The 18,634-nt window shown below is 52.0% G+C and overlaps 1 protein-coding gene across 3 annotated transcripts in view; it reads left to right on the plus strand.

Moving 5' to 3' along the window:
- POR (cytochrome p450 oxidoreductase) overlaps positions 1–18,634 on the plus strand; it is a 74,662-nt gene that overhangs the window by 51,216 nt on the left and 4,812 nt on the right. For all 3 annotated transcript variants that reach the window (XM_008018368.3, XM_073012694.1, XM_037990474.2), the window contains exons 3-7: positions 8,039–8,087; positions 16,103–16,231; positions 16,982–17,131; positions 17,669–17,793; positions 18,103–18,192. In XM_008018368.3, the coding sequence (XP_008016559.2) occupies positions 8,039–8,087; positions 16,103–16,231; positions 16,982–17,131; positions 17,669–17,793; positions 18,103–18,192 (543 nt within the window). The remainder of the gene's footprint in view (positions 1–8,038; positions 8,088–16,102; positions 16,232–16,981; positions 17,132–17,668; positions 17,794–18,102; positions 18,193–18,634) is intronic.

Below are 18,634 nucleotides of genomic sequence, written 5' to 3' on the forward strand. Positions count from 1 at the left end.
ACCATGTTGACCAGGCTGGTCTTGAACTCCTGATCTCAAGTGATCCACCCACCTCAGCCTCCCAAAGTGTTGGGATTACAGGCATGAGCACCGCGCCCAGCCTAAGCATTTTTTTCTTTTTTTTCTCTTTGAGATGAAGTCTCGCTTATGTCCCCCAGGCTGGAGTGCAATGGCACAATCTCGGCTCACTGCAACCTCTGCCTCCCGGGTTCAAGCAATTCCCCTGCCTCAGCCTCCTGAGTAGCTGGGATTATAGGTGCCTGCCACCACACCCGGCTAATTTTTATATTTTTAATAGAGACGGGGTTTCACCATATTGGCCAGGTTGATCTTGAACTCCTGACCTCAGGTGACCCGCCTGCCTCAGCCTCCCAAAGTGCTGAGATTACAGGCGTGAGCCGCCGCATCTGGCCAGCATTTTTCTTTGTAAATTTTATTTTTCCCAGCTTTAAAATGACATAATTGACAAATAAAAATTTTAGACATAGATTTAAAATTATGTAAGTTTAAAGTATGCAGTGTGATGTGTTGATATACATATCTTAGCTGGGTGTGGTGGCTTACACCTGTAATCCCAGCTACTTGGGAGGCTGAGGTGAGAGGATCGCTTGAAGCCTGGAGGTCAAGGCCAGCTTGGGCAACATAGCAAGACCTCGACTCTACAAAACTTAAAAAAACATTTAAAAATGAGCTGGGCATGGTGGTGTGGACCTGTCATCTCAGCCCTTTGGGAGGCTGAGGTGGGAGGATTGCTTGAACCCAGGAGTTGGAGGCTGCAGTGAGCTATGGTCACACCACTGCACTCCAGCGTGGGCAATGGAGTGAACCCCATCTCTAGAAAAACTAAAAAAATCAATTTAAAAAAATGATATATGTGGATGACGCTAAAGGGGGGTTGGGGAAACCTGTGTAGGAGGGCGGTGTCTGGAGAGCAGTGGCCCCATGAAGCGCCATTTGGAGCTGGAGTGGAGGGAGCTGACTTGGAAGCAGGAAGGTGGGCTAGGAGGCTGCTGGCCTCAGTCCGGCAGAAATTGACCAGGGCCGCATGTCACAGATGGAGAGCCGAGCGCAAATGCAGGTGTCAATGGATGTGAGAAAGGGCTCCAAGCCAGGGCTTTTGATAACGTGATTCTGGGACCCTCATCACCCATCAGAGGTAGTGTTCTTATCCCCATTTTACAAATGGCAGTGCTGATCTGAGGAGAGGGTGAGTGACCTGGCCAAGGCTGATGTTAGCACATGAGAGCTGGGATTCCAGCCTGGGGCTTCCTGCACCACGCTTTTGCTCCCTCGGACCCCTGGCTCTTGTCATGGCCACCCCAGCCCACTCCTCCTTTCCATCCTCTTTGATTGCATACAAGAGCATCGCCACTTTGTGCCAGAGCAGATCATCTTACTGTTTGAGAGTGTGGCCTTTTCTCTCTATCACTGATGGGCTGAATAACCCTCAGTTTCTCTTCTCTGTCTCCGGAAAAGTAGCCGTAGTCCTGGCCACCCCGGCTCAGGGTCACTGCTGAGGTCGTCAGAAGAGCGTCAGGGTTTCTGCGTGTGTGGAACAGCACAGCAGGCTTTCTGAGCCTCACAGACTTGCTCACGGAGTCCTGATGTGAACACATGTTGGAGCACGTGGTTGGGGGGAACGAGGGAGCAGCAGCCCACCAGAGCCTTAGAGCGTCCTGAGGACACGGCCACAGGATCCTTGGGAAGGCTGTGAGATGCACTCCCTCAACATGCCCGGGGCGCACTGGAGACGGGGTAGAGTGGGGGGAGGTGCACCTTGCTGGGGGAGCAGACAGGAACCCCGGGCGCTGGGCCGCTATACTCTGGAGCTTTCACAGACCCGGAGTTGAATTACTGCTCCACCCCTGGCCTCACTGCCCTATCAAAGTGGATAGAAACCCTTGCGCACTGCACGGGTGGTGAGGATTAAATAAAATGAAATAGAAAGCTTCTTGAATGCTAGCCAGCATACAGTAGGCACTCAGTAAGAAGTCATTCCCTTCCCCTGTTTTGTCTCTGACCTGTGGCCACTCACACCTGCTTTCGCCTCCCACTGCCTGCAGCCGGCTGTCTCCGGCAGCTGTCCTCCCCACGTGTTCATCAGCGCCCCTGTCCGCAGAGACAGCTGCTGGCTTCTGTCTAAGCTCCAGCAAATTACTTTCTGTTTTCACCAAAGGCTGGCGTTTCAAACCATTAACCCCGTGCCACAAGGCTCAGAAGGTCAAGAAATCTGGGCCCGCCTAGCGGAGCCCACTCTCCGTCCTGCCACGAGCAGGCTGCCCCCAACTCTGCTGCCATCACGCCTCTGTGCCTTGGCCGTCACCCCTTCTCTCGCCGTGGGCACCTGTGACCCTGGAGCCTGGAGAACGTGGCACTAGACGCTAGGCTCTGAAAGAGCTGGTCCAAAGTAGCTTCCCCATGTGTCGCTAAGGGCAGGGGACAGTCTCAGGAGAAATCAAGTCCACTGTGCAGAAAATCCAACCGGATTTGCTGTTTCCAGAAACGTTCCCTCAGCGTCGCCTGGGACGGGAACAAAATGAACTGCACATCTTGGTTCATCTCGGTCCAAGTGACTCAGTGCTTTTCCCGCCCTCCCTCATCTTCCCCATGGGGTGGACTGCAGCCGACTTCTGATCCTGAACCCAGAAAGACTCCTGCTCCCAATTTAGGCATGGAGAGCCCTAATTGGAACCATTCATGCGCCGTTCTGGAGCCACGTGGTCTCTGCTCCAGGCCGGGGACAGCTGCTACCTCCATACGACTGGAGCCTTGGGCTTTCTGGTTTGTCTGTCTGGTTTTTTTGAGACAGGGTCTCACTCTGTCACTCAGGTTGGAGTGCAGTGGCACAGTCTTGGCTCACTGCACTTCACCTCCTAGGCTCAAGTGATCCTCCTACCGCGGCCTCCCAAGTAGTTGGGACCACAGGTGCGCACCACTACACCCGGCTAATTTTTGAATTTTTGGTAGAGACAGGCTGTTTCGCCATGTTGCCCAGGCTGGCCTCAAACTCCTGAGCTGTGGTATCCACCCACCTTGGCCTCCCAAAGTGCTGTACCGGCATGAACCACTGCACCCCACCAAGCCTTGGGCTTTCAGATGGGCTGTTTGCACTCAGGAACCTCGGAAGGGTGCTCCCCAAGACAGAACATCGCCACCGCAAACGGAGCCCACCTTGCCAGGCATTTCCCCGACTGCCCTGATGGGAGGGGAAGGTGTGTCTTTCACGGCACACAGGATGCTCCTCGCTGACGCGGACCCAGGGTCTTAGGCTCTGTTTTCCTGCAGTTCTTTTGTGTGGGGGAAGACGGGGACCAGATCTAATTTAATGTGATTGTGTGGTGCCCTGGCAGCAGGATCAGTGTGACTTCCTTTATAGAGAGCAGCCCTGCCATAGCAACCTGCAGGCTGCCTTCTAGAGTCTAGAAGAGCTTTGTTCCGCAGACATGACTTCCTTTTTTTCTTTTTTTTTTAAATGGGAAAGGGGGAGGGCATGGGGAGAAGGGCTCTGATATAAACAGTTACCAAGGAGACCCGAGTCGGGGTTGGAAAGGTTTTCTCCTTCCCTCGGTCCATACAGAAGGAGGAGGGGTGTGTGCCCGGCGCAGGGGCTCATGGGAGGCTTCAGTCTGGAGTCCTGAGTCCTGCCTGCTGGGGCTCCAGATGTTGCAGAGTTCTCGGGCTCGTGGGGGCAGACGCAGGCAGGAGCTCGGGGAGATTCCGAGAGGACTTTGGGGTGTCCAGGAGCACTTTGAGGCCACAGGCCCAGGCACCTTTTCCCCACCAGCACAGAACAAGGGATGTACAGGGCCGAACTTTCCATCCGCTGACCCCTGCTGGTGTCCAGGAGAGAGCTGTAGGCCTCCTTTTTCCATAAGTCCTGGAGCTGAGAGTGAGAAGCCATGGGGTGCACGTACTCGTCTCCACCTGAGGAGCGCGCTCCGAGAAGGTCAGTTCCTGACACTGTCCCTGGCAGCAGACTGCCCTGATGCCCCTTGGCCAGGGGATGCCCGCACCCTCACTCTAGTGCGGGGGCTTCCTCCTGGCGGGGACACACTGGAGGCCTGAAGATGTTGCCGCCTGGAGTTAACAGCAAAGTCAGCCATTCCCAGGGTTGTTGCGCCTGTCTCTGGCGAGGGGCTCAGCCCGGCCTGTGCACTGGTGGCTTCTCTGGTACAGGACTTGCACACTGCATTTCCCTGCTTCCAAAGGAAGGAATTTGGACTGGAGACCAGGAAAGCCTCATGCACCCTCTTCTCCGCCTATAAATAATCAGGTCCCCCATGCAAATCCAGGTCTGAAGTCCTCCGATGGAATAGAGCCCGTTCAGAGCAGTCCAGTGTGGGCCCCCTCGGGCGAAGCCCGGGAACTGCTTCTTGGAGCACCCCAGCAGGGCCTTGGGTTGGGAAGGGAGTTTCCTGGCACCCTCCCCGGCAGGATGGGTTTAACCAGCAGGAACTTAAAGAAATTGTTCTGTGTTGCGCCAGTGACCTAGAGGCACAGGTCCTCCTCCATCTCCTTGGGTTCCCTTTTCCCCGCTGGACCGCTCACGCTTCCTAGGCGAACCCTTGCTTTGGGGCAGAGCGGGCTGGTACACGTTGTCCACTCTGACGTTCCAGCCCAGAGGCTCCCCTCTCCACTCCCAGAGCCAGCCAGCCTGGCGTTCTGCTTTGTGCAACTGCGTCAGGTCACGTGGAAGCCCTCCTCCACACATCTGTGTGGTCTTAGCACATGCCACTTTGTGCCATGGATGTCTTTGAAATCACAGACTGATCGCCTTCCAGGAATGCCCTTTTTTCTATTGGGTGTTAACCAAGTTCCCCAGTCAGGCACCGGGGAGGCTGCAGAGGCCAGATGCAGCACTTTAATAATAGTGTGGGCATGAGTGGGGCGGGGCCTGTGCAGTCCTATGCCTGTCTAGTGTCAGAGCCAGGATTTAAAGCCAGGTCCGCCCTGCCACGTGGCTCTTCCCATCTTGCTGGGATCCTCCTCAGAGCCTGGCTTCCCCTGACTGGAGGATTGGGCCTGTGAAGTCAGAGGTTGTCTTGTTCTAGTCTCATGCCCTCGGTGCCTGGCACAGGGCCTCCCATGCCCCCCCCCAGGCTGGCATGCATTACCCGCAAGTACAGGGAGAGCCACCTGGCACTCACGGGGCACTGGGGTTTGCCTCTTGTCCTTTTCTTCAGCAAATCTTCAGATCCACCTTGTTGGAGACGGAACTTCCGTGGAAGCATCTGTTCTTTGAGTAGAGATAGGGTTTGCCTTTTCAGCTGATGCCAGATCAGACCTCAGAGTTGGCTAGGGAGTGAGAAGTGCCTTCAACAGCCTCTTAGTCTGCCCCTGCGAGCCTCGTGCTGGACACAGAACTCAGGGCTGGTCACCCTAGGAGGAGACACAGTGTCCTGTGCCACGTACCAGGCGTTGCGCTCATGGCAGGGACACACGGACACCTCCCCGAGGTTACTGAACCCAGGCCTCCAGTTAAGCCATGGGAATGCACAGAGTAAAGTGCCTTGGCCGACCCGTGTGTGTGCCACAGCGAAGACGGTGATAGGTAGCGTTGCTGCATGAGGGCCAGGGACGGCCTCTCGGAGAGGAAAGTTAAGTTCTGTGGTAAAGGATGAGTAGAAGGTGGGAAGGGGTCACAGGAAGGGCCTTGTAGGCCCAGGGAGTCGCGTGGAAATGTGAGCAGCTTCCTGTAGCCCAGAGAGGCAGGAAATGGGGCCGGGCCACTGCAGGAGAGGCGTTCAGAATCGGCCACTGTCGCCTTGTTTAGAATATCTGCTCCCCCAGGGCCTCCTTACTCAGGTTTAGCTATTCTAATTATCCTTATTGTTGGAGCCTTCAAAATCAGTCAAGCCCCACATGTACCGTTTCTATTTATTTGTATCGATTGGTTGGTTGATTGACAGGGTCTCACTCTGTCTCCCGGGCTGGAACCCTGATGTTTGAAGCTGCAGTGAGCTAGCATCGTACCACACGGTCATATGGTCACACAGTGGTGGGATCATCGCCCACTGCAGCTTCAAACACCCAGGTTCAAGCTCTCTTCCCACCTCAGCCTCCTGAGTAGCTGGAACCACAGGCACAGACCACCACACCTGGCTAAGTTTTTTAAAAAAAAAAATTTATTTTTTAGAGATAGAGTATTGCTATTTTACCCAGGCTGGTCTCAAACTGGCGTCAAGTGATCCTCCCACCTTGGTTTCCCGAAGTGCTGGCATTACAAACGCCAGCCACCGAGCCAGGTTCTTGGATGCTCTCTTTAAGAAAATGCCTCTTCTTGGAGGTTGCAGTGAGCTGAGATCGTGCCACTGCACTCCAGCCTGGGCGACAGAAAAAGACTCCATCTCAAAAAAAGAAAAAGAAAAAGAAAATGCCTCTTCAAGTCTTTTGATAGTTTTTCTGATGGAGGATTTGTCTTTTTCCCATTGATTTGTAGGGCTTTCTTACCTTCTCAATCAAAGTCTTTTGCCCACATATAAGTACATTACAAATATCCTCTCCCACACTGTGGCTTGCCTTTCCTTCCTTTAATGGCATTATCTTTTATTTTATTTTATTTTATTTTATTTTATTTTATTTTACTTTATTTTATTTTATTTTTGAGACAGATTCTCACTCTGCTGCCCAGGCTGGAGTACAGTGGCGCGATCTTGGCTCACTGCAACCTCCGCCTCCCTGGTTCAGGTGATTCTCCTGCCTCAGCCTACCGAGTAGGTGGGATTACAGGTGTGTGCCACCACGCCCGGCTAATGTTTGTATTTTTTAGTAGAGACGGGGTTTTGCCATGTTGGCCAGGCTGGTCTCAAACTCCTGACTCAAGTGATCCGCCCGCCTCGACCTCCCAAAGTGCTGGAATTACACACATGAGTCACTATGCCTGACCAAAAATGTCATTTTAAATACAAAAATGTATTTTTGTCTTCCAGCTTGTCACTTGATTCAGAATGGCCATATTTCAAATATCCCAAAGATTTGCCACCCAGAGAAAGGTGTTTCCCACCTTGCTGTATTCGGCCAGGGTTTTAACCTCATTCAGCTCGAAAGTCCTGAGCAAGGGGAACTGGGCTTGTTCCTATGGCCTGTAGGCTTGGGGCAAGGGTCAGGAGGAAACAGAAGAACGGAAAATGGGGCAGGGAGGGGATGGTGCGGGGGTAGAAGGCCAGAAGTGGACAGAGGATTGTGTCACTCCAGCCTGATCCTGAGGCTGGCGGGCACCAGGCTGCCCTCTGGAGGGGACAGACCCAGGTCAGGGCTGTAGTCCCAGGAATGCAGAGAAGAGAAAAATGAAATGTGGCCCCAGTGCAGGGGAAGCAAAGCGGGTCTTTGAATCCCAGGGGAGCTGACCCCTGTGCAGGACCTTGAGGGCAGAGCGGGAGTCCGCCAGGTGAGGGGCGTGTGGGAGGAAGGCTCTGGGTAGAAGCGCTGGTGTGCACAGGATTCTGAGGCCACCACGCGGGGAGGGGGTGTGAATCCGTGCCTCAAGCATGGTTTGTGGAGGGGAGTGGCAGTTGATGCTGGAGACAGACTCTGAGGGGACTCGTGTGCCTGGATCCCGTGGGTCATGGGAGCTGTTGAAGAGCGGAGCAGGGCAGTGGCAGATGTGTGAGGCAGGGGCCGGTGAAGGAAGAGGTGAAGAGGTGGAAGGTGGAGGCGAGGTCAGGCTGTGGGCACCTGGGCTGTGGGTGGGGAGGAAGAGGGAAGTGGAAACCTTGGCTCTTCCTTGAGGGAAACAAGCCCGTATCTATCTGGGTGCCGGAGAGGTCTTGGCTTTGCAAAGCACTGGTGTCGCAAGAGGCTTTACTGTAGGGGAAATGGGAAAGGTGAGCTGGTGCGGGAGGTCTGGGAGCCCTGGTGCTGGTCTAGAGGCCAGCTGCTGGCTTAGCCCCTGGGGAGTGGCACGGGACACAGCTGGAATGTCCCCTCGCTGTGCTGCCACAGCATCCCGTGAAACCTGCATATAAGGACACCCACATCCCATGACACTGTGTCGCATGACACCTGCCTGCCACACTCATTGCACACTTTTGTCTTGCAGGACCAGCTCTGTCAGAGAGAGCAGCTTCGTGGAAAAGATGAAGAAAACGGTGAGTTTCCTGCATGCCTTTACTCTTCTCAGGAAGCCTCGGCCCCAGTGGGCACGTAAGCAGATCGAGTAGACAGCTGGCATCACCTCACAGAGGAGGTCCGGGGGCCAGGAGCGGAAACACAGCCCGGCTCACCTGGGAGTCATTCTTCCTAACCAAAGTCCTGAAGCAGCTCTGCTGTTGCTGGGACAGTTTCTCTCCTTGAATGTTTACCTTTTGAACAAACCAGTCTAAGAACAGACCCTCCCTCTAACTCATGAAGCTGCCCTTCTCCCGTCCGGTCCCAGCCTGTCCAGGAGCAAAGGTAAATCTCACATAGCTGCGGTCATGGCACCACTGCCATTTTATCTCTGCTTTGTTTTTGTTACTTTTTTTTTTTTTTTTTTTTTTTTTGGAGACAGAATCTCGCTCTGTCACCTAGCCTGGAGTGCAGTGGCACGATCTTGGCTCACTGCAACCTCCACCTCCTGGGTTCAAGCCATTCTCGTGCCTCAGCCTCCCAAGTAGCTGGGATTACAGGTGTGCGTCACCACACCCGGCTAATTTTTGTATTTTTAGTAAAGATGGGATTTCACCACATTGGCCAGACTGGTCTTGAACTCCTGACCTCAGGTGATCCACCCACCTCAGCCTCCCAAAGTGCTGGGATTACAGGCCTGAGCCACTGCACCCAGCCAATCTAAGTATTTAATTTTAGGCATCAGTACCACATTTACATGGTTAAAATAAAAACATCCACTCTTCAGTGGAAAGCTTACCTCTGCCACCCATTCATCCCCACTGTTCTTATTATTTATGGATCCTTCTAGAGTTCCTATGTGAATATACAAGTAAAACAGAGACTTTTATTTTCACTTTTCTTATTTTTTAATTTAAAAAAGCTTTATTTTAGAGACAGGGTCTCACTGTATTGCCCAGGCTGGAGTGCAGTGGCACCATCATAGCTCACTGCAGCCTCAAACTCCTGGACTCAAGCAATCCTCCTACCACAGCCTCCCAAGTAGCTGGGACTACAGGTGGACACCACCATGCCCAGCTAAGTTTTTCATTTATTCTTCATAGGAACAGGTTCTCAGTATGTTGCCCAGCTGGTCTTGAACTCCTAGTCTCAAGCAATCCTTCTGCCTCCGCTTCCCAAAGTGCTGGGATTACAGGCATGAGCCATCGCATCCAGCCTACACTTTTCTTAAAACACAAAATGTGGCATACGACGTGCACTGTTCCAGATCTTGCTTTTTTTTTTTTTTTTTTTTTTGAGACTGAGTCTTGCTTTGTCACCCAAGCTGGAGTGCAATAGCACGGTCTTGGCTCACTGCAAGCTCCACCTCCTCAGTTCAAGTGATTCTCCCGCCTCAGCCTCTGGAGTAGCTGGGGTTACAGGTGCCTGCCACCATGCCTGGCTAATTTTTGTATTTTTAGTAGAGATGGGGTTTCACCATGTTGGCCAGAGTGGTCTCGAACTGCTGACCTCGTGATCCGCCCGCCTCGGCCTCCCAAAGTGCTGGGATTACAGACGTGAGCCACTGCGCCCAGCCAACCTTGCTTTAAAAAAAAACACACACACACAACTTAATATGTTTCAAAGATCTTTCCATATCAATGCAAAGGTACTGCCATCATCATTTTAGCTGTACCGTGATTCCGTTTTATGGCCGTCTGGATTCACTGTAATGCATTTAACCCTGTCCTGTTAAAGATGGGCACTGGGGCTGTGTCTACTCTTTGGCTCTTACCAACAATGCCGCTGTGAATTTGTGGCTCGGTTTGCACATCTGCAAATACAAAGCAGTTCCAGAAGTGGAATTGCTGAATCGGAAGGTAGATGCGTTTGCAATCGTGATAGAAGCTACAAATCGTCCCCGTAGGAGTCACACCATGGCACGCGCTCAAGAATAGCAATGTGTGAGAAAACTGTTCCCCACAGCCTTGCCAACAGTTTGTTATTAAAGTTTAGATTTTTGCCAGTTTTCTAGGTTTAAAAAAAAAAAAAATCTCAGTATAGCTGTAATTTACATTTTTATGAATGAGATTCAGTAGATGTTCACCCATCTTTTTTTGTTTTGTTTTGTTGTGTTTTGTTTTGTTTTTGTGAGACAGGGTCTCACTTTGTTGTCCAGGCTGGAGTGCAGTGACGTGATCTTGGCTCACTGCAGTCTCTACCTCCTGGGTTCAAGCAATTCTCCGGCCCCAGCCTCCTGAGTAGCTGGGATTACAGGTGCGCGCCACCACGCCTGGCTGATTTTTGTATTTTTAGTAGAGACAGGGTTTTGCCATGTTGGCCAGACTGGTCTCAAACTGCTGACCTCAGGTGATCTGCCCACCTTGGCCTCCCAAAGTGCTGGAATTACAGGCCTGAACCACCATGCCCAGCTTCTTTTTTTTTTTTTTTTTTTTTTAATTCTCTCTTCACATCTTTTGCCCATTTTTCTGTGGGAATTGATCTTTCTCCTTGAAATTATTAGGGAGAGAGCCTGTTGTCTGTGATATAAGTTGAAAATATCTTGCCCATTAAATAGTTTGTCTTTTAGTGAGATTCCATCTCTTAAAAAAAAAAGTTTGTCTTTCAGCTTAGCTGATTGCATTTTTATTTGTTTTGCTGTGTAAAGGTTACATAGTCAACCATATGATTCTTTCCTTTTGTGACGTCTGGACTTAGAGTCAGAATTTGAAGGTCTTCCCCCATGCTAAAGAGATAAAGATATTCCTGTATATTTTCTTCTAGTACTTTTAGGGTTCGTTTTTCATATTCAAAATTTAAAATCTGATCTATTGGGAATTTATCCTGATGTAAGATGTGAGGTATGAATCCAACTCTACATTTTTCGTAGCTGTCTAAACACCATGTGATAGAGTCCATCTTCCCCCCACTGGTTTGAAATGCCAGCTTTCTCATATACTTAATTCCTGGGCTGGGCACAGTGGCTCACGCCTGTAATCCCAACACTTTGGGAGGCTGAGGTGGGCAGATCGCTTAAGCCCAGGAGTTTGAGACTAACCTGAGCAACATGGGCGGAACCTCATCCCCACAAAAACTAGAAAAATTAGCGGGACACAGTGGTGCGTGCGTATAGTCCCAGGTACCTGAGAGGCTGAAGTGGGAGGATAGCTTGAGCTTGGGAGGCAGAGATTGCAGTAACCACTGTACTCAAGCCTGGGCAACAGAGCTACACTCTGAGTCAAACAATGATTCCAATATGTATACTGGTTTATTTTCATATTTGCTTGTTTAAGTGCTTCGATCTGGCTGTTTACATATCGTATCATACTGTTTTGATTATTAAAGTTTTATAATCTGTTTTAAGACCCAGTAGTGCCAGGCACGGTCTCCCCACCCCATTGCTATTATTGTCAGCTTTCCTGGCTGTTATTCCATACCTATTTATTTTTGGGGGGTAACAGCTTTATTGAAATATAATTTGTATACCATACATACCCATTTTAAAGTATATACTTCAGTGTTTTTTAGGATATTCACAGAGTTGTACAGCTGTCACTACCATCAATTTTATTTATTTATTTTCTTGGAGATCGAGTTTTAAAAGTTCTTGTTGCCCAGGCTGGAGTGCAATGGCTTGATCTCGGCTCACTGCAACCTCCGCCTCCTGGGTTCAAGCGATTCTCCCGTCTCAACCTTCCAAGTAGCTGGGATTACAGGCATGCGCCAGCACCACACTCAACTAATTTTTGTAGTTTTAGTAGAGATGTGTTTTCACCATGTTGGTCAGGCTGGTCTCAAACTCCTCACCTCAAGTGATCCACCCGCCTCGGCCTTCCAAAGTGCTGGGATTACAAGCGTGAGCCAGTGTGCCCGGCCAATCAATTTTATTGATAGAACATTTTCTTCATCCCCAAAAGAGACCCCGTACCCATTAGCTGTCAGCTCCTCATTCCCTAGTTCCCCACCCCCAGTTCCAAGCAACCATGATCTGCTTTCTGTCTCTACAGATTTGCCTATGCTGGACATTTCATTTAAAGGAATCACACAATATGTGGCTTTTTGTTTCTGGGTTTCTTCTTTTCTTTTTGAGATGAAGTCTCGCTCTGTCGCCCAGGCTGGAGTGCAGTGGCACAATCTCGGCTCACTGCAACCTCCACCTCCCGGGTTCAAGCAATTCTCCTGCCTCAGCCTCCTGAGTAGCTGGGATTACAGGTGCCCTCACCGCACCTGGCTGATTTTTGTATTTTTAGTAGAGACGGGGTTTCACCACGTTAACCAAGCTGGGTCTCTGGATTCTTTTCACTGGGCACGTTGTATTCAAAGTTCACCCACGCTGTAGCATATATTAGTACTTCCTTTTTATTGCCAAATAATAGTTCAGTGTATGGATTCTTACTTATTTTTCCATGACTTTTAGGATCAATTTGTTGAGGAAAAAAAGAGCTGTTCAGATTTTTTTTTTTTTGGTAGAGACTAGGTCTCACTATGTTGCCCAGGCTGGTCTCAAACTCCTGGGCTTAAGCAGTATTCCTGGTGTGACCTCCCAGGGTATTGGGATTACACAGGTGTGAGCCACGGCACCCGGCTGCTTCAGATTTCTATTACATCATGCCACATTTCTCTAGTGACATAAGTAGAGCTGCCATTTCTGTGGGTCGAGACTCCCTGTCCACAACCGGGATGCCTTTCCATTGGCGTGAGTCCTTCGTGTGTCGTTCAGTAGCCTCTGACACATCTCTTATAAAGTTTATTTCTAGGTATTTTATATATTTTGATGCTACTGTAAATATTTAGCTGCTATCTTAGGTCATCTTTTGTTCTCTTAACCTGATCATCATAAGCACTTTCTATTATTTTTACAGTGATTATTTTAAAATACTCTTTTGGGCAAAACCCTGTCTCTACTAAAAATACAAAAATCAGCCGGGCCTGGTGGCACGCGCCTGTAGTCCCACGTACTCGGGAGGCTGAGGTGGGAGAACCCCTTGAACCCGGGAGGCGGAGGTTGCAGTGAGCCGAGATCACACCACTGCACTCCAGCCTGGCCAACAGAACAAGACTCCGTCTCAAAAAAAAAAAAAAAAAAAAATCCTTTTGGCTGGGCATAGTGGCTCACGTCTGTATTTCCCCACTTTGGGAGGCCGAGGCGGGTGGATCACCTGAGGTCAGGAGTTTTGAGACCAGCCTTGCCAACATGGTGAAACACCGTCTCTACTAAAAATACAAAAACCTAGCCAGGCATGGTGGCGGGTACCTGTAATCCCAGCTACTCTGGAGGCTGAGGCAGGAGAATCGCTTGAACCCAGGAGGCGGAGGTTGCAGTGAGCCGAGATCCCATCACTGCACTCCAGCCTGGGTGACAAGAACGAAACTCCATCTCAAGGAGAAAACAAAGAAAAATCCTTTTAATGAATTAACAATGACTTGTAGAAAATTCAGGAACTTTAAAAAGTATAAGAACATTTATTGTAATCCATAAGGTTTTTTTGGTGGTGGTTTTGAGACTCAGTCTCACTCCTGTCACCCAGGCTGGAGTGCAGGGGCTCGATCACAGCTCACTGCAGCCTCAACCTCCCAGGTTCAAGTGATCCTCCCACCTCAGCCTCCCAAGTAGCTAGAATCAGGCACCACAGCCAGATACTTTTTTTGTATTTTTAGTAGAGATGGAGTTTTGCCATGTTGCCCAGGCTGGGCTCAAACTCCTGGGCTCAAGTCATGCTCCTACCTTAGCCTCCCAAAGTACTAGGATTACAGAAGTGAGCTGCTGCACCCAGCCCCATACGTTTTGTTTTGTATGAGGTGGGATTCAGTGTGGAAACTAGAGACTGCTTTAGGCATTTTAATCTAGAAGGGATTTCACACGGGGAAGGGGGTGCTTCCAGGTTACTGGAGGGGCTGAAGGAGCAGGTTTCAGGTTGGTCTCTAAGATATAACAGAAGTGACCTGCGAGGTATCTGCTCCCTTCGAATCCAGCCTGAAACTGTTGAGTTCAGGACACACCACGTGTAGCTGTGATCCAGGATAAGAAGCTACTTCTACAGCTGCCTCTGAACACCACATAAGCCAGTAACCAGGACTAGGAACTTGCAGTCTGGCTACCAAAACTATTAGAAATACCTCAGGTGGCCAGGTGCAGTGGCTCATGCCTGTAATCCCAGCATTTTGGGAGGCCGAGGTGGGCGGATCACCTGAGGTCAGGAGTTCGAGACCAGCCTGGCCAACATGGTGAAACCCAGTCTCTACTAAAAATTCAAAAAAATTAGCCAGGCATAGTGGTGGGCGCCTGTAATCCCAGCTACTCGGGAGGCTGAGGCATGAGAATTGCTTGAACCCAGGAGGCAGAGGTTGCAGTGAGCTGAAATCGTGCCATTGCACTCCAGCCTGGGCCACAGAGCGCAACTCCATCTCAAAAGAAAAGAAAAGAAAAGAAAAAGTGAAAGAAATACTTGAGGCACTGAAGACTAGGCACTGCTGCAGAGAACCTCACATTTGCACGAGGGGCCAGGAAGCCTTTGCCTCCCTTCCACCCTTCAGATCTTGCAAAGCATGTCCAACTGGCTGAACCGAATTGGCTGCAACTCCAGCCCCAAGGGGCTCTGGGGAACAGGATTTCAGGCTTTTCAACAGCTGCTGTAGGAGGAGGGTGGACTGACGAGTATGTGAGCCAGCCCCAGGACCTTTCCCTGTTGTCTAAAATTTTATAATAAATATGTATTATAATTAACCAGAAAACACACCCAGAACTCCCCATTTTAGGGACTTTCGGTTTATTTCTTGCCAGTCTGTTTTCTTTGTGCCTATGGGTATAGAAAGAAAATATATATGTATGTTTTGATATACATGTCTATTATTTATATAACACAATTGGATTGTACAGCCAGCCGTGCATATCTGAGTTCTGAGTTCATGAATTCAACTGCAGATTGAAAATATTTGGAGAAAAAATGTATGGTTGTGTCTGTCCTGAACACATACTATCATGTTACTGTTCCCTAAACAATACAGTGTAACAACTATTTACAGAGAATTTACATTACATTAGATATTATATTAATAAGTAGAGATGATTTAAAGTATATGGGAGGATTTGTGTAGGTTACACACAAATACATCATTTTATAGCAGGGACTTGAGCATCCTTCGATTTGTTTCTTGTTTTTTTTTTTTTTTGAGATGGAGTTTCGCTCTTGTTGCCCAGGCTAGAGTGCTATGGCGCGATCTCGGCTCACCATAACCTCCGCCTCTCAGGTTCAAGCGAGTCTCCTGCCTCAACTTCCCAAGTAGCTGGGATTACAGGCATGCGCCACCATGCCCGGCTAATTTTGTATTTTTAGTAGAGATGGGTTTTTCTCCATGTTGGTCAGGCTGGTCTCGAACTCCCAACCTCAGGTGATCCACCTGCCTCGGCCTCCCAAAGTGCTGGGATTATAGGCGTGAGCTACCGGAGGCGGAGTCTTGCTGTCACCCAGGCTGGAGTGCAGTGGCGTGATCTCAGTTCGCTGCAACCTCCACCTCCTGGGTTCAAGTTGTTCTCCTGCCTCAGCCTCCCTAGTAACTGGGATTACAGGTGCATGCCACCATGCCCATCTAATTTTTGTATTTTTCGTAGAGACAGGGTTTCACCGTGTTGGTCAGGCTGGTCTCCTAACCTCAGGTGATCCACCCACCTCGGCCTTGCAAAGTGCTGGAATTACAGGTGTGAGCCACCATGCCTGGCTGCATCCTTGCATTTAAATATCTATGGGAGGTCCTGGAAGCATTCCCCCACAAATAAGGGCTATACATTGGTTACCTTTTTTAACTGTGTTTTTTCCCGTGTCATGAAAATGTCAGACGTGTGATCTTGAGCAGCCGCGTGTGAGATTGCCTTGGTGACCTTTGCCCTCCTTTGCCACAGTGGCTGTGACAGTGAGAAGCGAGTCCCAGAGGAACTGAGAAGGGACTCAAAGCCAGGGAGGAAAGAGGGCAGCCTGGAGGGCCCCTGCCTGCCAGGCCTGCCCGGCTTGCCCAGTGGGTGTCCACCGGAGCCGTGGCTGAGGTCTGTGGCCCTCACCAACCCTGTGTCTGCCTTCCTTAGGGGAGGAACATCATCGTGTTCTACGGCTCCCAGACGGGGACTGCAGAGGAGTTTGCCAACCGCCTGTCCAAGGACGCCCACCGCTATGGGATGCGAGGCATGTCAGCGGACCCCGAGGAGTATGACTTGGTAAGCTGCCACCGCGGGCCGGCCCCAGATGGAGGCAGTGGGCAGGACGGGGAGCAGGTCTGTAGGGCGCCCCTCAGCAGGGGGAGACTGGCAGGGAGTGGGGTCCTGGGAAGACGTCCTCAGAAGTTGCCTTCCTGTGAGGGTCACTGCCATCCCTGCACTAACTGAAGGAAGGGCCATTCCTGCAGCTGCAGCCACACACCAGGCGTCCTTTCCCCAGGACCGGTCCTCCCCAGAGTGCCAGCTGCCCTCCTTGTGGCCGCCACATCTCCCAAACCAAACCCACCCTCCCCAGCTGCTCCACTCCCCCCTCCTCCGGGGTCTTGGTGACGGGCACCACCGCACAGCCATCTCCAGGCTGCATTTCAAGTTGATGAACAATTTAGATTACCAGTGAGCACCAGGGCCATGTGGTGCTTGGGAGCCCTGGAATGATGAAGTTCCCAGGGTGACCCCAGACCTGCATCAGCACAGGAGGCCGCGTTCTGGTGGCTCTTTTGTGGCAAACTTCACTTTCCTCTAGAAACACATCCTCTCCACTCCCCAACACAGGTGACCTTGTCCTGCCCACCTGACACAGATGCCCATGCCCCACCCTCTGTGTCATTCCTTCTTTCCAATCCCATGACACCCGGACATCCCTGGCCTGGCACCACCCTGGGCAGGACCTGGCCTTCCCTGTCTGGCGCGGGTCGAACCTTGAGCAGGCTCAGTCATAGCCGGGGCGCGGTCCTGCCCCTATCTCTGCAGGCTGACCTGAGCAGCCTGCCGGAGATCGACAACGCCCTGGTGGTTTTCTGCATGGCCACCTACGGCGAGGGGGACCCCACCGACAATGCCCAGGACTTCTACGACTGGCTCCAGGAGACGGACGTGGATCTCTCTGGGGTCAAGTTTGCGGTGAGTCACCCAAAGACTGCTATGGGCTCCCGGTGGCCTGCGGTGCCTCTGGATCCTCGTGTCTGAAAGGCAGCCCTCCAGACCGCCACCCCATTCTCAGCAGCCAGGGCAGGCCACTCGTGAGATCCTCTCCTCTGCCCTGGACCCCAGCACTATGAGAGTGTCCCCTCCCCGTCCTCAGCTCCAGGGGACATTGGGTGCTGGAGACTAAAGGCAAGAGGGTTCTGGCCAGACGACTGGGACTTGGCTGGGCTAGGGGAGCTGGAGTCCCAGCCAGTGGGGAGGGTGGGCTGCCTCCACTTCCCCGTGGGTTGAGGCTGGCGGTGGACGGGGCAGGCTGTGGGCTGCAGGTCACCCAGACGAAGCCTCTTCAGTGGCCCAGTGTTCCTCGCAGTGCAAGGCGCCTGATGGGATGGAGGCCTGCAGGTGTTCCCAGCAGCTCAGCCAGCACTGTGGGGCCTCCCACCCCGCCCCCATGGCACCTCCCGCTGGTCAGGCTGAGGGCCAGGCCTCAGAGCGGCCCCTGTGTCCACACAGGTGTTTGGTCTTGGGAACAAAACCTATGAGCACTTCAATGCCATGGGCAAGTACGTGGACAAGCGGCTGGAGCAGCTCGGCGCCCAGCGCATCTTTGAGCTGGGCTTGGGCGACGACGATGGGAAGTGAGTGCCCACCCTGCCACCCTGATCAGCGCTGTGGGCTTAGGCAAGGGCCGTGGAATGTGAGGGACACGCACACCCTTGTGTCAGCTGAGACTCAGCAACACGCGCCTCCCACACAGGGAAGGGGCTCTCCTGCCTCTGCCGGTTTTGCTTTTCGGCTTGTCCAACTCCGTGGAGCCTTCCTAATGCTCTGGGTTGATGTCACTGGGCGCCCAGTCCTGACCTTTGGGGACGGGGCATGCCTGGCACCAGGTATTGTTGCCACATCGGCCTCCCCTGAGCCGTTCCCCCCTCCTCTCCTCGGCCCAGCTTGGAGGAGGACTTCATCACCTGGCGAGAGCAGTTCTGGCCGGCCGTGTGTGAACACTTTGGGGTGGAAGCCACTGGCGAGGAGTCCAGGTGAGCGAGTGCCCGCAGGTGCCACCGGTGGGTGGGCTGGGCGGGTCCTGTGCCGAGGGTGGCCACCCTGGAATGGGGGCTGGCAGTGGGTCGCAGCGAGGTCGAGGAGGGACCTTGGTCCCAGCCAAGGACTCACTCTGCCACCTTGCTCTGCACTGCCCCGGGGCAGTGGGGCGCACCCCACCTCTCGACAAGCACACAGCGCGTCGGGCTCTGAGGCTACGTTCAACTTCGGCAGAGGTTCATTTCTTTAAAATCTGTCTCCATAGACTTGGCCAAAAACAGCGTTCCTGTCTGTGCCCTCGATGGCCCCTGGGTAGTGCCCGGGCTTTCCTTACCTTCTCCCAGAATCTCCCGGAAGCCTGCCCAGCCCTGCCCTGGCTTCTGGGCGCCTGACCCCTGGCAGCTCCACGCCACTTCCCTCCTTGCCCCCTCGCCTGCC

The sequence above is a fragment of the Chlorocebus sabaeus genome, chromosome 28 (genome assembly GCF_047675955.1).
Source record: "Chlorocebus sabaeus isolate Y175 chromosome 28, mChlSab1.0.hap1, whole genome shotgun sequence".
Lineage (NCBI taxonomy): Eukaryota > Metazoa > Chordata > Mammalia > Primates > Cercopithecidae > Chlorocebus > Chlorocebus sabaeus.